The following is a 14,422-nucleotide window of genomic DNA, read 5'->3' as shown; positions in this document are numbered from 1 at the left end:
GCTTATGAAACCCCAAGAAGTGGTTTGTACCTGCAAAGAGGTGAGATCTGTGAGCTGCGAGGTGGAAATTTCCCCTGTGCCAGCTTTGACTGTGTGGATAGGGTCAAGTCGCCCTCTTTCCTCTTGTTCCACACTAGACAGCCATCCTCACCACCCCTACCCTCTGCACACACGCACACTTGGTTTGGTGGCACCTTCAAACTTTGACCACCCACCAGACATCTGGTATCCAGGTTTTGTGGCACTGTGGGGAGAGCCAGAATAAAACAGTCAGACCCACCTGACTCTTGAGAGCAGGACTGATGAATCCCCATTTCTTCCCCTTGTGGACTACTGCCCTGCCCTTAACCTTGGCCGCCACACGTTTTTGGGAGTTGCAAGTGATGAAGTTTGCTTTCTTGTCTGCTTGGTCGCAGAGCCTCCCCCAAAACAGTTTTGTGGGCTGCCTGAGGAACTTTCAGTTGGATTCAAAACCCCTGGATACCCCTTCTGCAAGCTTTGGGGTGTCTCCCTGCTTGGGCGGCTCTTTGGAGAAAGGCATTTACTTTTCCCAAGAAGGAGGTCATGTCATCCTAGGTAAGGAGCAGTTCGGAAGAGTTTATATCTTTATATCATTGATTCTGAAGAGCTTTGTCCTTCTCCTTCAATTACGATGTTTTCACTGTTTCTTTTTTTTCCTTTTGAAAGCAAACTCTGTGTTGTTGGGGCCAGAGTTTAAGCTTGTCTTCAGCATTCGCCCAAGAAGTCTCACTGGAATCCTAATACACATCGGAAGTCAACCCGGCAAGCACTTATGTGTTTATATGGAGGCAGGAAAGGTGCGTAGCCATCTGATGACACGGGAAGATTGTGTGAATTTGGATTAGGACCAGATTCCATTTCTGGAGACTATGGCGGGTAAAGTTATGGTAGAGAATACAATCTTGTATTTAGGAGACCTGACTTCAGGGCTAACTTACCATTTTCCTTTAGCAAGTAACTTGGTCATCATGTTTTCTGTTCTGCATCTTTAAAGCTGGGAACATTCAAACAAGCTGAGCTGAGTTCCAGCTGCACCATGTGGTTATAAGGCCCTAGGGAAGTTACTTAACCTCTTTCAGACTCAGTTTCTTTATCGTTAAAACATGGAGAATAATGCTTTTATTTAAGGGCTTTGGTCAAGAGAAGAGAAACTGCCGTATACTCCATCCATGTGCATTTTTCTTGCCTCCACTGCACCCTGGTCTCACCTCTGCTTTTATTTAACGAGGCCAGTGCCAGAATTCCTGGGATAGATTTTCTTACCGGCTGTCTACACCACATGACAGCCACGCCGTGGCCCTGTGTCCTCTAGATCAGTTCCAAGCCCCCTCATGGTGTCTGCACAGCTCACCCGTCCTCTGGTCCTGGCTGCCATGCCGGCCTCTGGGTCTCCACCCGGGATACTGTAGTTTTTCCTGGATTCCTTCTCTAGCACATGCCTCTGTGACTTCATCCCTCCCGTCACTCACGGGCCTCGTCAGTGTCTTGTTTTCTCCACCCAGCTATAGCTCTTTCCTTTTCAAACAATAACTCTTTAAAACCAAATTCATTCAGGAAGCCTCTCTTAGTTAAGGCCTCAAGGCAAAGACTGATATACACCATTATCTTTTACCTCCATCCTTCCACAGTTTATTAGATGTGAGGGGAAACTCTCAGAATAAGATAAAACAGCCAAAACTCCTAGAACACTTTTATTTCGGTTGCACCTTTAAGTCTGAGCCGGCCTCTTGTGGGTCAGAGAAGCAAGCACCTGTGTTTCGTGGTGGTTCAGACAAGGCTGGCTTTTCAGGGGAGAGGTTGGGGAGCGTCTCCTGAGAGAGCTTCTGGATAGGAAATAATCCCCCCAAAACGAACTCAAGACCTGATGACCTTCCTAACAGCAGTGACACTGTTCAGCTCGAAAACTGCCTGAGAACAGGCTGTACTGTCCAGCTCCATGCAAATTAAGTGTAGGCTATTTATCAACATGCTTGTTTCAGTGCTGTCTGCTCACTGACCTTGCTTCCGCCCTTGGAGAATCCTGGCGCAGAGAGTGGAAACGCGGGATCCCGCACAGGGGCTCGTCGAGCGCCTGAGCCCTGACATGTGCCCAGTGCGATCTCAGTCGGTCAGCTTGCTGAATTCCTTGGGCGAGAGCCCCCTCTGAGTCCTGTGTTCATGGGATTATTATAATTGGCTGACCCTTGCAGCAGGGTGTAGGCCTTGACCAGCATTTTTGCCTTCCAAATTTTACATGTCCTTCTAAACAGAGCCGCTGTCACATATTAATAGCTAAGGCAGGTCTTCGATGCTCATCAGTAACTTTTGTGTGGGGCCTCCCGAGAGTGAGGGGCAGGAATGGGAGGGGCAGTCTCTTTGCCTCGGGCGGCAACTCCAGGAAGGTGGGGTTTGCAGCTCACTTACATGGAGGGGATGCAGCAGAGAGATTCTTGCCAAGCCTTGGCCCCCCGTGTAATCACCTGGTGCAGGAGTCGGGGCGGGGCACCTATATTTAAAGTGCTCCTGGGTGGTCAGGGTGTGAGGGCTGGGAAGGGAAGAAGGCAGGGGAAGTGGCTCCACCTGCCTTGCAGAAGGAACTAGAAAACGCATGTGTGTTCCAGGTCACGGCCTCTGTGGGCAGTGAGGCAAGTGGGATCTCGACATCAGTCACACCACAGCGGTCTCTGTGTGATGGACAGTGGCACTCGGTGGCAGGTAGGACTTCCAGTAGCCTGTTTTTCACACACTGGAATAGTCTCCCTTTCCATCCAGACTTGGGTATCCCAAATGCAGTTCATCCTACCATGAGTGTCACCCCACGAGGGTAACGTGGTGGGAACTCGTCCAGTCTCAGCTCCAGTTGTATTTGGGTAATTCGTGGCTCCAGTTCCCCATAACACACTGAGATTTTTCTTTTTGAGCCCAGCAAACTAAGTTATGTTTGTTTTCGAGATAGGATAACATTGTGGTTCAGATCTTGGCTCTGAAGTCAAAAAGAACAGAGGTCAAATCTCAGGTCCTTACCTGTGAGACCTTGAGCAAGCTGCTTAATTGCTCTTTACCTTCAGTTTCCTTATCTGCACAACAGAGATAAAAACAGCGCACACCTCCCAGGGTTGTGAAAATTAAATGGGATAATGCACGTAAAGTGCTTAGCAGTGTCCAGTAAGCACAAGTGCTCAGTAAACATGTGCTCTTACTGTTGTTAAAGGTCCCTGTTGGGTTGTTTTTTTCAACAACCATTTACTATTAATGCAAACAATTTAGGCACACCACTGGGCTGAGAGCAGGCATAGCCTCTCAAATCAAATCTGCTCTTTTAGGAATAACTTGGGCATATCAGTTTGGAGGTATATTAACCTGTATTGGCTAAAATACCTTTTGTTAAAAAGTAGTCTTTTCTTGGCAAACTTGAAAGCTAACTACCTTGCAGTTGGTTCATACTGTTAACATGGGAGTAATTTTATTTGGAGGGTGAAAAGCGACTTTGGAGTCAGTTTTCAGAAGTAGGTGTCTCCTTGGAAAGAACCGGAGATCACATAAAATACACACTGGCCTCTGGAGACAGGAGACCAACTTAAAACCAAGCCATCTTGCCCCGCTCAATGATTGAGGGTCACAGTCTGTTACCTGGGAAATGGGAGGAATAATGTCTTCCTCACAGGCTCATTTTAGGGTTCAATTCTGTAATATATGTGGATGCACCTAAACAGCACTTGGTGTTGAGAAATCAGTTGAAATTGTGCCCAGGTTGATGGAATTCCCACGAGCAGTGCTCCCATAGCCCAACAGAAGTGAGTTAAAACGAAGCCAGTGGTGCTGCGCAGGTGTAGACATGACACAGTGGGCAGGGCTGCCCTCGGATGATGGACCTGACCCGCTTCCTTTCTCTCCAGTCACCGTAAAGCAGCACATCCTGCACCTGGAGCTGGACGCGGACAATAGCTACACAGCCGGGCGGCTCCCCCTCCCGCCGGCCCGCACGCGGGAGCGTCTGCACATCGGAGGTGTCCCAGGTAATTCTTGTGCTGACTTCTACACCCACGTTGCCTCACGTCAGCTCTTAACATTTCCTTCTTAAACCGACAACGCGACGCCGCAGCCCTTGTTACCGGCAGGGCAGCCGTTGGCTGGACGTGGAGGCGGGGAGGCTCTTTCCAGCTTGTGGGGAAACCTGGTTGTGGCAATGGGGACGTTTCAGGGTAGCCCAGGCCATCTGCTGCCTCTCCCTCTCGTCCCAAGCCGATAATGTATAAGCCTCTCTTAAGAGGCTACGTGAACCTAGAAGCCTGATATCAGCAAAGAATCAGAAAAGGCCCACGTTACTGTCCAGGCCCTCCAGGCACTTAGTTTTACTGGCCAGTTACTAAGCTTGTGGAGCCAGAATGGGGCAATCAGGCAGATGGGGGTGGAGTCAAGTTCAAGCCTGGAATTTTGCCTGGAAAGAGCTTTGTCAGTCTTCATTGTTTTATGTCCCTCCAAAACGTCCGGTGGTTAATTTTATACTCTTCCGTGAGCCATAAAAAGCACTAGAGTTCAGAGTCATTATCTATCAATTTGGGACGTAGAATCTCCTCCTTTGAAGAGTGTTAAGAGTAGCCTTGCGGCTGATTTATCACAGCAGGGGCTGTGCTGGGTGCTGCTTAAAGGAGGAGAGAACTGGGTGGCCTGAGACCCGGGGCCCTCTTCACTCTCATAAGACGGTTTCTTAACTGGAGTGCATTTGCTGGGTGGTATGAATTAGTCATTGAATGACTCTCCTTTTGTCTCTCAGCTAATTTGAAAACCCTGAAGCTTCCTGTGTGGAAATCCTTTTTTGGCTGCCTGAAGAATATTCAAGTCAACCACATTCCTATCCCTGTCACTGAAGCCACGGAAGTTCAGGGGACCGTCAGTCTGAATGGCTGTCCTGACCACTAACTCAGACCTGTCACACAGCAGGGAAGTTCGCCTCCAAAAGCACTGATTACTCAGCACGCCTCCCTCTCCCCACTCAAGGTCGTTCCTGACTTAAGACACCATCCGGATGGGATGAATAGCAAAGCTAATTTTCAATTCCAACCCCACAGACCCAGCATTTTGGCATTCAGTGCTCCATATACATTTTATATAAAAATCCCACTTCTTGAAGATGATGAACAAATTGTTACATGCTTTTGGTAATATCATTTTCCACTAAAAGTTAAATGTCTTTTAAAGAATATTATTTTCCACTTGTTAAAACAATAAATATCCTTTAAAGCACTTTAAAAAGACAAAAGCCTTACCTGTGTTAAGATGTTATAATTTATGGGGTTAAGTAAGTGCAGAGTACTCTTTAAATTATGACACTTTATTAACATAAAGCCGTTGGCTTGATGGTCATCGTTAATCGTATAAATTATTCAGCACCTGTTCAATGTGCTACTTAAAACACAGTTTTCTATAAATAATTATCAAGCACTGCTCAGTGTTGGGTCTACAGTCAGATTTGAGAAGTAATTACTACCTTGAAGGAAGATACCATCCAAAGGGGTAGGAACATAATGTTCATAAAACTGTAAATAACAAACTGAATTAATGAACCTGTAATTCCACTTGGCTTCCCACATACAGTCTGCTACCAACCAAGTTTAGATTATGATTATCAATTCCTTGAGGGCAAAAGCTATCTAGGAGGGGAGCTGAGATGGATGTGCTGCACACACTGTAATTAAAGCTGTGCATAAGAAGCTAAGAGAAGCCCATGGGAAGGAGGAATCGCTTCTAGTTTTATCTAGAAAATAATGGACCATGTTCTAGACCCGTATTATTACCTGGCACCACTCTCGCTAACCAAGAAGACTCTGCAAGCATTTCTGTATCTCCAACATAGTATTTGTTCATCAGGAGAAAAAGAACAATTGTGAAATCTGAATACAGTAAGTAACCCTATATGGTATTCATATAGCTCCACGCCCTCCACCTCTGAAACTGCACTCAGAGCTCCTTATGACCGTCACACTGCAGCCCCGTGGGCGCACTTTCCAACGACCACAGCTATGCAAACATGAACCGTTCTCCTGAAGAGGTAGCGAGGTCCCCATCACAGGGGGTTGAGGCTGGCTGCGGGGGCGGGGAGGGGGCGTTAGGGGTGCTATGCTGGGTCAGAGGTTGAATTTTATGACCTTAAGTCATGTGCTTTCTAAAAATACTGATTTCCAAATGAAAATTCCACCAGGCGAAGGCCTCTCAGACACTGAGTCTGCAGGAAGGACATCCACTTCGCCTGTCCTTGGCCGGGCGACGCTCAACGGGTGATTCTTTCTTCTGGGTTCCTGGTGTTAACCCAACCGAATCTACAGAATTATTCATTAGTGCTAACTAATCATGAGCACTTCCTAGATTCATTTGAAAGGAGCAATTAATTCTTTGTCAGTACCAGTGGTTTTCCCTCCATTTTGTGGTAGCTCGTAGAACAGGTGTCCGTGTGCAGCGTTTGCTGAAGGTGATACCAGCCACCAGAGGGCAGCAGAGAGCGTCACAGATAGAATTAGAAGCAGAAGGCCCTCCCTGCGGCCCTTCTCAGATTACAAATGCGTGTTCTCTGAAGGGAATGTCTACCCCTCCTCAACTGAACCGTCGTGGGAATTACTTGTGAACTGTTGAGTGCCATGCAAATATCATCACCGTTATCTTCGTCCCTCTCACAAATTGCCCTGACCTTGGGAGCAACCATGTGCCTGCATGGGCTGCTTCCTTCACCATCTTGGCACCTCTTGACCTTACTCCCCAGTACCGGGGTGGTTGGGTTTTTGCCGCACTCACGATAACCCCCGGCAGAGGACGGTGGCCCCAGGCAGAACCCGCTAACATTTCCATCCTCCCAGGAGGGAAGTAACCCCACTTCCCCACAGAGGACTTTGACTCAACACCTATCTGTCCCGCTTCCCACCCCCCACAGGGCTGCCCTGCAAGAAACCCCAAAGCCCAGCTCCTGCCTCCCACCACATTCACTCCTCTCCCTTCCAGCTCCCCAGTTCTCATTTTACTAATTCTGACTTTGGGTGTTTAGCCCTAGAAAGGCCAGATTCTCTCTCAGGAATGGAGACCTAAAGCCAGCATTTGAGTGGAACCATTTTCAAGTAACATTACTGTACTGAGTACAAATAGTATAAATGTTCATTATAGAAAAATTGTAAAATCACCCATAATCTCATCACTCGGAATTCAGTTTGAATTTGTTATATGTCTGCTATTCAACTTTAAATGCACATGTATTTCCTTAAAAAATTATAATTACACTGTAAATATTGTTTTTTGTATGTTTTGAAAAACTATACGGTGTTTCCCAGGTCTTCGACCATAGAACATTCATCCATTAGATGAATTTACCGTAATACAGTCAACCAACCTCCAGTTGGTAGGCAGCTGGGTTGTTTCAAATTTTTGCTAATTTATAAGCAACTCTAGAATGAATATGTCCTGGAACGTAAACTTATCTATTTTCTTAGGATAAATTCTTAGAGGTAAAAACTGCTAAGTCAAAGGATTTGAACATCTGTATCTTTGTTGTTAGCTAATGCCCAATTGTTTCCTAAAAGGTTTTATTCCCCTTACATGCAAATCTTTTTTAACTCCCCTTAACCTCTGATGTCACTAATTATCAACTCACCACGAACTGCCCATGATCTCCAAGATAGGGAGCAGCTGTTGGACCAAGTCAGCTCAGAGTTCCAGCGTGCTCCAGGCTCACTTGCACCAAAAGCTCACCACCTGGAAACGCAGGCTCAGCGGAGGGGCTCTGATGAGTGATTCTGCAACAAGCCTTAGAGGAGCGAGAGGTTTTTAACTTTCATGTCTAAGTACCAGACCCAGCCGGGGCTGCAGAATGTGTTACTTCAGAGGGCTCCAAACCAGTGCCAAGCCTGGGACATGCTCCTGGAAAGGAGCCAGGCGCTCCTCGGAGGCTTTGAAGACTGGACTCTGCTCCCCGAGCAGCCGCCGAACCTCAGCCATAGCGGCTTCTTCCTCCTCCTCCTGGTAAGTCTGCTTTATTTGTGATTGAAACTTTCCTAAGGATTCGCTCAGGCAGAATTTGCAGGGTAAAAGCTCAAGTCCCTGTCACCCTGCCCCTGACCCCCAATAAAAATCCAAGACAGAAACTCTTTTTTTCTTAACATGAGTAATAATGGTAATAACTGTGCTTGGAGGTGACAGATGTATCATGTTTCCAGCTTCTTAACTTGCCAAACAGTGTAACTTCATTCCTGGGCATAGAAATCCTAGCATAATGTCTTTTCATCAAGATATGTCACTAGGGAAAAAAAAGTCACTAAGGCCCCACCTGATTCCAGAGCAATGAGGGGCTATCCAAGATCATATCAAACTCCCAGGGACCTGGAGATGGTGTCCTGGCTGTGTTCATCCTCTCTTTGAGGGCTAATGACCTCACTCAACCAGACGCCCTGATGCTTGGACCACAGTTGTGATTCCGTGGCAGCACTCAGATGGAAAAATGTTACCTATACCTACAGAAACTCACCTCTCCCCTCCCCTACCTGCCTTGTGCAAAATAATTAATGCATTTGAAGAAACCCAATCCTGGGAGAAATGAGGGGTCCCAGCCAGAAGTGAATTCATGAGAAAGAGATATAACAAGTGTTTAGTTTTGCCTTGATCTCAGATATTGCTCAAATGTCCCAGGTTCTCCAGTTCAAACAGCACAGTGTTGCTTTTCCAATAGGTAATGGGCTTTGCTAACCAAAAGTCACAGACCTATCTCCCAGAAGACAATAAAATCTTAGAAGACTCATGAGTAAGGATGAGCCCCTGCCCTGGAGATTCTGATTTCCTAGGTAGGGGTAGGACCCAGAAATTTGTATTTTTAATAAACACACCAGGTGATTCTCATAATCAGGCAAATGTCAGAAATACAGTATTATAGAACGAATACTTGCATTACAGAGGACGTCGCATTTCATTCCATTTTAGGTAGGTTTGCCTAGAAAATGATCTGTTGCTAACATCCAAACCAGATAGCTCTCAGACAGAGACTCTGTGTTAAGTCAGGGTGGAGGGCGGCCTTACAGGAGAATGCTGAGCAGGGTGGACCTCCTGATCCTCTACACCTGGGGCACACGGATCCGTGTTGCACAGGACGCGTCAGGGTGCCCACGGGGGGAGACTTTTTTTTTTTCCCCGCTTGTGTTTCAACTGGGAGATAACTCTTCTCATCAGAAGGGAATGGGGAGGCACCTGGGCTAAATCACATGTAATTCAGGAATTAGAAATATGGAAAAGAACATTATAGGCACAGAGAAGAGAGGGAGCATGACTGTGGGGAATTGATGAGAATCTGGGTAGCCTGGGTAGAGAGCAGACAGCCAGGAGGGAACCCCCGCAGCCCCAGAGGAGGCTGGGTGAGAGTCGAGAATGGCACTCTGACCTCATCTCTTTCAGAACCACGTCTGACTGTAGGTGCTTTAGCCCCACCTTTCTGAAGCTCAGGCTCGGCAAGCTTAAGTGATTTGCCAGAGTTCAAAGCCAGGTCCTGGATTGTGAAATTGGGACAAAAACTGGAAAGACCAAGTTGGAGGGTCCTTGAAGGGAGTAGTAGTAGCGCATCCCTCTGCATCTGAACCTGACCTTCTGCTGCCCTCGGACCAGGAGGAGCTGGGGCTACAGAGAAAGAGGACAGCAGCCAGGGTCAGCGGAGAGGGGAATATTTCAAGCCCTAATTACCCACTGCGGATGTCCTGTCAGTTGCTCCACAAATCCAAGCGCTAACATCCCTTTGCTCTGAAGACATTGCAGAACAATTACAAAGCCCTTAGTTCCAAGGAGAGGGAAATTAAAGCTAATTAGTACCCAGGGCAGCCATTTCCTGGCCTCAGACTCTATATTTTCTTCTTTGAATATTTTCATTTACACACTCACAGAATGGAGATAAATCTAAAGTAAAAGCAAACCCTGGTTACAAAAGCCAGAAAGTGTGAGGCATCCTGAGCTTCGTCTGCCCTGCTTCCTTTCATTAAATTTTTTTATGTAAATTGCTTCCTCCCTGTGCCTCAGGTGTAATAAATGCTTGTTGAAGGAAAGAAAGAAAGACATTGCACAAATAGGAGATGAACTAAAATGCAGAGATTTCCAAACCTCACTCTCCCTAGCGTCATGTATTTTATTACTAAAGGTTAATGGGGAATTGATCCACCAATCAATCAATGGAAGAATTTCAGAAACGACTCGGCTACTCATCTACTTGGTGAAAATTAAAGGAAACTCTTACTCTCCTGGGTCCAAAGTACCTCCATGGTAAACAGATTCAGCTCAACCTATGGATTCATAAAAGTGACACTATCACTGTATGCGAAACATCTCTTCAAGTATTTAAAGTAATTTTTTTTTAAGAAATGTCTGGGCAAAGATGGGAGCTGCTTTCCAACTAGGAAAATCAAGTGTTAAAGGAACATACCGCCCTTCCTCATTCAGTGCCATGAAACACCCCTCAAACATCTGTAACCAGAGCCAAACTCTGTTCCCAGAGCTCATGACAGGACCACTAACAGAAGTATGTGCCATTTATTTACCTGGCAGGTGCCAGACACTGTGCTCCCCTCTTGCCCACACAATCCCATTCAATCACAACAGTTACCATAGAGTCAGGTGTTATTATTCCATTTAGCAGAGGAGTAAGCTGAGACTCAGAGGTTACAAGTGCCAAGGTTACATGTCCAGTCCTTATAGAACGATGACTCACATTGCATTCACCGTGGGTCTGTGATGCTGTGACATGGGGCAGGTGGGAGTCTGCCGACCCCGGAGGGGCTGCCCCTCCAGGGGTTAGCTAATCCCCAGAGAGAGTGGAAGACTCCCCTGTGAGCACGTGGCTTTCGTAGGCTAACCCACCCCTTCCACTTCCTCTGTGGTTCTCACTCTGAGGGACTTTATCCCCCTGCTGTAATCAGTGGGGCCAGGTACCAGACAACCAGAGACGACAGCCCCTGTGCCCCAGAGTCCACTGAAATTCCAACTAGCCAGCCCTAACCCTGCTTACCCTGCCTCACCCATTCTTCTGCAGAAACTGCAGTGAAGCCCAGTGTGCCCCTCTCCTTCTGCCTCCTGACGGACCCCGAATCTTCCTTATGCAGCTCCCCAGTATCGTGATGTATCCTCTCCTATTGGGATCTGTGAGTAGAACAGTTTTCAGTGGCGGTTTTCTCCTGATCTGCTGGTCTCACGTGCATAGTAAGACTTACATTTTAGTACACACGTCCAGGGTCACCCTTGCATTAACCTGACTCAGGAAAGCAGAACAGCAAGAGAAACATCGTATCTCATGCGTTAGGAGTACTGCTGTGCTCAAAGGCAGAGGACAGCCTCCGAGAGTACATTCCAAGAACACGAAGAGTGACTGCTCATCTCACTAACCCTCTGGAGCCCCAGACAGCAGCCATCTATTTCCTGCTTCATTTTGATGGCATCGAGGTGACAGGCATGGAGGGTATCAGAATATCTGGGGGACTCTGATTTGCACATTCATCCAAAGGGGTTAGAAAAGACTTTCCTGCATGGAAACCAAGTCGTGGATGGGCATTCTTAACTTCCTCCAGAAAATCTTCCATTCTAGATGGAAGCTTTTAAATGAAGGGTAAAGTTAGCTACCTAGAGACAGCTGGCCAAATTAGCATACTTATAACAGGTAATTAAGACAAGACTTCAGTTGAAAATAGTAATTAATCACCAAAATAAGTTTATTCAGCCTGCTCCCACCCTCCCCCCAGCCCCCACTGCTGTTCTGGGCTGACACACACAGGATTGTGCATTTCTGCAGGGCTCTGATCTCTTTCATCCTCCCTTGCTTGGAGTGACTTCTGTACGCAAGTAGGAAAATACCACGTAATGCTCTAAAATCCAAGCACAAAATCACCACCCAAGACCCACATCTTCTTTCAAAGGCATGCTTTTCAAAGGAGTCTTAGTAACCCAAGAAAGAGCCGACTTTCAGCAATATGAGTCACACAGTTAGCAGGGCCTGGCTGTTCATGGTTGACCCTGGGTGGTCACTGTCGGTGCGAGCGTCCATCATTTGTACCTAAGTAATGATGGAGTGTCTTTTGGGAGCTATGGAGTGGCGGTTTCTACAATAAGACACAGTTAAACCAAATTTTGCATATTTGGGACTTCCAAAGGAGTATCGAGTGCAGCAGGCCAGAGAAATTGGTGGGCATCAGTGTTTTTGGTACCAAACTACTACTATCTGTGAATGAGGGTGGTGTGGCTTCTGTAAACATTGGGGTGTCCTGAGGCCCCACCTGAGCTCCGTTCTCTGTGCAGATGCTTCTATGGTGAACCACACACTTATGTACATGCAGCTGCCTACTTTGTAGCTCCACTTGGATACCAACGAGACACCTTAAGCCGAATATGCCTGAATCTAAACTGCTGATTCACCCAAAGCTGTACATGTCCCGAATGTCCCAATTTCAGTAATAGTATCACCATCACTGGCCCCAAGGATGTCTGCATCCAAACCCCAGTACCTGTGAATGTTACCTCTCCTGGCAGAAGGGACTTTGCAGACAGATTAAATGGAGACATTGGGTTGGGGATTATTCAAGTGGACCCAGTTTCATCGCATGGGTCCTTATAAGCAGAGAATTTCTCCCAACTGTGGTTGGAAAGAGACTGATGACAGAAAAAGGGTCAGGGATATGTGATGTTGCCAGCTTTGATGATGGAGGAAAGGGCCACAAGCCAAGGAATGCAGGCAGCCTCTGGGAATAAAAGGGAGGGAAATGGATGGTCCCCGGAGCCTCCAGAAGGGAACACAGCCTTGCTGAGACCTTTATTTGAGCCGAGTCCCGAGTTAGACTTCCGCTCTTCAGAACTGTAAGTTACATTGTATTATATTGTGTTGTGTTCTACCACTGTATCTGTGGTCACTTAGAGTTAACCACAAGCTACAACTGAAAACAAAAACACTCCATTCCCTTAATAACATGCATTACATGGGTTTTTCCTTCTTCTCTGTCTCTCCTTACTCCTTAAGTCCTACTTCTCAGGATAAAAATTACCTATCGCCGAGCCCTTGTCTCAGGTGTTATTTAAATAGGGCACCCAGACTAGGATACTGTGTACACTTTTTACTGACTTTTGTAATTCTGATATTCCTCACCCCATAGCACCCCTATTCCTAGTGTTCAATGACTCTGGAACTGATTCAGGGGGCAGCTATGATTCTTGAAACTCTAGGCTTCAAGGCAAAATTATAAACCTATACCTTTCTGAAGTGAATAATTAACATGCTCTTGGCTTCTGGTAACTTAAGAATTATGTGATCATTCTAAATTACATGTATTATCGATTGATAATTTCTAAATGTTGTCACCATGATTTATGCTGTTTGGAGGGAATTCAATACCTTAAAAAAACATCATTAAGATGAAGTGGAGCCCAGCTATTTTAATGAGCTAAGATCTTTTGGACAATGTGCTGGTCTGTATTGCCTAATGATGGAATTGATACTGTTAGGGAAATAATATTACCTAGATCATCACCTGTAATAAATACCACCTGTATTAGAAAGACCACTATCACCCCAAAGTGGTCCACACTGGGGTTTCGCAGGTTTCATTAAGAATATGTGTGTGCAATATACAATCGTTCAGGGAAGCACCTGCCTTCTATTTTCACAACTTTGAGAGTATTAGTGTATTTTTGAAGGTATTCTAACACATGAGGGAGTTATGTAGTAATTCACAAGGAGCATGAATTTGGAGAGACTGTGGCAGATCTGGTGGTGGAGGTGGTACAAGAGCTTGACTGCATATCTTAGCCCTTACTCACTTTATATTTTTCTAGCAACTACTTGTTACCCTGCTAAAGTCTGAAAAAGTGCAGGTCATTTTCTTCAGAATGATTTATAACAAAAGATATCGGAAGCCGTTCATGTCAGAAAACCTAGTTCTGACTCAGAAATCCTCTTGTGTGCTGTTAGGAGAGAGATTTCTATAAATAGCTGGCTGGGCTCCGCTCTAATGCTTCTGTGATGCAGGACCTTTGCAGCTGATTCCCTGAGTGGCAGCGGGGGCAGCTGTCTGCAGGGCTCATTCCCGCTGACAGCGGCTCGGCCAGAGGGATGGAAGAGGCTCCTGGGGGGAGCCCCTGCCCTGGTGAAGCTGCCTCACTGCAGTGACTTCTCATGACTTGACACAGTGTATCTTTGCAAAGTGTGGGCTCTCAAAGCAAAAGGTTGTTTAAAGGAGATTTTAGGTCTGCATGGAATTAGATGACAAATAAGTAAGCATATAAATCCCCCATCCCTGCACCCGCTTCCATGCTCACTAGGCATCTAGCTTCCCTGTCTCACTGTCAGCTTCAGCAAACTGAAGGGCTGAAGCTGGCAGTAGAGTCAAAAGCAGGAAGAGAAGCAGGGAAACGCTGAGCCTGTAAGGTGCTCTGC

General features: G+C 46.4%; 1 protein-coding gene across 2 annotated transcripts in view; it reads left to right on the top strand.

Annotated features, from left to right (window-relative positions):
- LAMA3 (laminin subunit alpha 3) overlaps positions 1-5,232 on the top strand; it is a 197,451-nt gene extending 192,219 nt beyond the window's left edge. The window contains exons 71-75 of one of the 2 annotated variants that reach the window (XM_031439059.2): positions 417-576; positions 688-818; positions 2,622-2,715; positions 3,897-4,016; positions 4,775-5,232. In XM_031439059.2, coding sequence (XP_031294919.2) covers positions 417-576; positions 688-818; positions 2,622-2,715; positions 3,897-4,016; positions 4,775-4,920 — 651 coding nt within the window. In that variant the 3' untranslated portion in view covers positions 4,921-5,232. The remainder of the gene's footprint in view (positions 1-416; positions 577-687; positions 819-2,621; positions 2,716-3,896; positions 4,017-4,774) is intronic. The other variant, XM_064481539.1, reaches the window with a different exon arrangement.
- Positions 5,233-14,422: the final 9,190 nt, after the last annotated feature.

The sequence above is a fragment of the Camelus dromedarius genome, chromosome 32 (genome assembly GCF_036321535.1).
Source record: "Camelus dromedarius isolate mCamDro1 chromosome 32, mCamDro1.pat, whole genome shotgun sequence".
Classification (NCBI taxonomy): Eukaryota; Metazoa; Chordata; class Mammalia; order Artiodactyla; family Camelidae; genus Camelus; species Camelus dromedarius.
The sequence above is the reverse complement of the archived record's forward strand: the minus strand, read 5'-3'. Positions and strand labels throughout refer to the sequence as shown.